Source organism: Aplysia californica, unplaced genomic scaffold (genome assembly GCF_000002075.1).
Source record: "Aplysia californica isolate F4 #8 unplaced genomic scaffold, AplCal3.0 scaffold01744, whole genome shotgun sequence".
NCBI classification, from domain to species: Eukaryota; Metazoa; Mollusca; class Gastropoda; order Aplysiida; family Aplysiidae; genus Aplysia; species Aplysia californica.
This window is the reverse complement of record NW_004799014.1, coordinates 7,431-9,401: the sequence shown is the minus strand read 5'-3', so window position 1 is coordinate 9,401 and position 1,971 is coordinate 7,431. Positions and strand designations below refer to the sequence as shown.

The 1,971-nt window shown below is 43.4% G+C and overlaps 1 protein-coding gene across 1 annotated transcript in view; it reads right to left on the bottom strand.

Annotated features, from left to right (window-relative positions):
* The window catches only part of LOC101861637, a gene marked incomplete at its 3' end in the record, with an annotated part of 6,582 nt that extends 6,126 nt beyond the window's left edge, over positions 1-456 (bottom strand). The window contains 1 exon segment of the mRNA XM_035973695.1: positions 204-456. Within this exon segment, the coding sequence (XP_035829588.1) occupies positions 204-209 (6 nt within the window).
* Between the last annotated feature and the right edge of the window lie 1,515 nt (positions 457-1,971).

Genomic DNA, 1,971 nt, shown 5'->3' with positions numbered 1-1,971 from the left:
TAGATAGATAGATAGACAGAGACGGACGGACGGACGGACGGACGGACGGACGGACGGACAGACAGACAGACAGACAGACAGACAGACAGACAGACAGACAGACAGACAAAACAAAGAAGCGAATACCCATCAGACACACACACACACACACACGAGTAGCACGGACACCAAGTTGTAACAATATTTACACGAGAGTGACGCACCCCCATTCTGGACGACGGAAGGCCTTTGGAAATTCACTCGCTCCTCCTCCAAACGGAAAGGTCACGTAAGTAAAGGGGACTGCCTCGCCTCAGATGAAAGAATGAATGAATGAACGACCTTTAATCCCATAATAATCCTGGTCAGGTCCAAAGCTCGCTCGCTCACTTGCTCGCACAAATCAAAACATTACTTATGATTACACTTCAAAGAAAAGAAAAAACCAACAATATCGTCGTAAAAGCGCGTGGACAGAGAGAGAGAGATAGATCTAGATCTAAATGAGGCAACTACTTCTGCTTCAAGTGCTAGGGCGACGTCGAGGAGGAACTTGCTCACAAAGTGTACGCACGATCAAGTGGAGAGAGAAAAGAAGGGGAAAAAAGTGTGGTTTACGTCACCCAAATGGGTGCGCACCCCTGCTGAACGGTGGTGGTGGGCAAAAATTATCTTGATAACCTATCCGGATAACCGGATAATTCTCAAAGAAACATTATCCGAATTCAGACTCATAAACTCTCTTTCCTAACCCCGTTTGTCGAAGTGGTTGCACCCATAATTTGTTGCAGTGGTTCTAACCCGTTTGTCGAAGTGGTTCTAACCCATTTGCAGAAGCGGTTCATAAAATATTTAATCTGTCCCCGTCGTTTTAAGCAAGAAAAATTCTACAATTATGCAAACTGAGCCCAAAAATGTGAAATTATGCGATTCGGTTAATTTTAAGAAAGAATGATAAGGGAAAATAATCAGAATTATACAAAAACATGATCAAATTTTGCTAAATTAAGTGGGGTGCATAAAACCGCGGGGATAGTTTAATTGCCGAAGAGATGCACTAGCATATTATCCGGATTTTGCTAAAGCGACTCATTGCCCAGCCCTGCTGAACGGATGTCGCTAAAGAGGCGCACACTTGACGGGGTCAACCTACGGGACGCTTCACTTGTCGCCTCGGCCACACCACAGAGCTGGGATAAAGGACAGACGACCAGTTTAGTAATTATAATAATAATAGATAGCATTTGTATAGCGCATATCCCCGCTCAACAGCAGGCTCTATGCGCTTTACACTATATTATTAGTAGAGGTTTTACGGCGCTCGCAACTGCAAAAGGTCATAATATGAGCGCCAGAACATTAGAGGTGTTACAAGAGAGTAACAAACATAAAACATAAGAAGGAGAGATAAGGATTATAGATGTTTGATAGGAAAGAAGGAGCAAACCACACCAGAGCACCCGCCAACCACCCACTCACAGCACTGGGACAAAGGACAGACGACACAAATAAATGTGGTCGGCGGGTGGGTGCTGTGGTGTGCTTTTTATTGTTTATGTAGAGGTTTTCCGGCGCTCGCAACTGCATAAGGTCATATGAGCGCCAAGGGGTGGATGTCAACAGAGAAGTCCTTACAGGGAATCAGACTTACTCTACTCACCTCTCTAGCCTCAACAGCACAAAGTCTGCTTAGACTATCAAGGTACCCCGGAAATAACGGGTCACAAGAGAGTGACAAACATACAAAAGAAATTTTTAGATCTAATGTTTGCTCGCATGCATGCAAAAAATTTTTTAAAATAAATAAGTGCGGTATTCATTACAAAAGACAAGTCAACAAAATCCAATATGGCCGCCGTATCCATGAAAACGAAACTTTTCTCAAATTAATTGGTTGCTGAATTTAAGACTCCTTACAATGCTTGTACGTTTGAAATTAGTAAAATTTCGTCAGCTAATAAGCGAAATAGCCTTCAGGTGTACCCCCCCTCT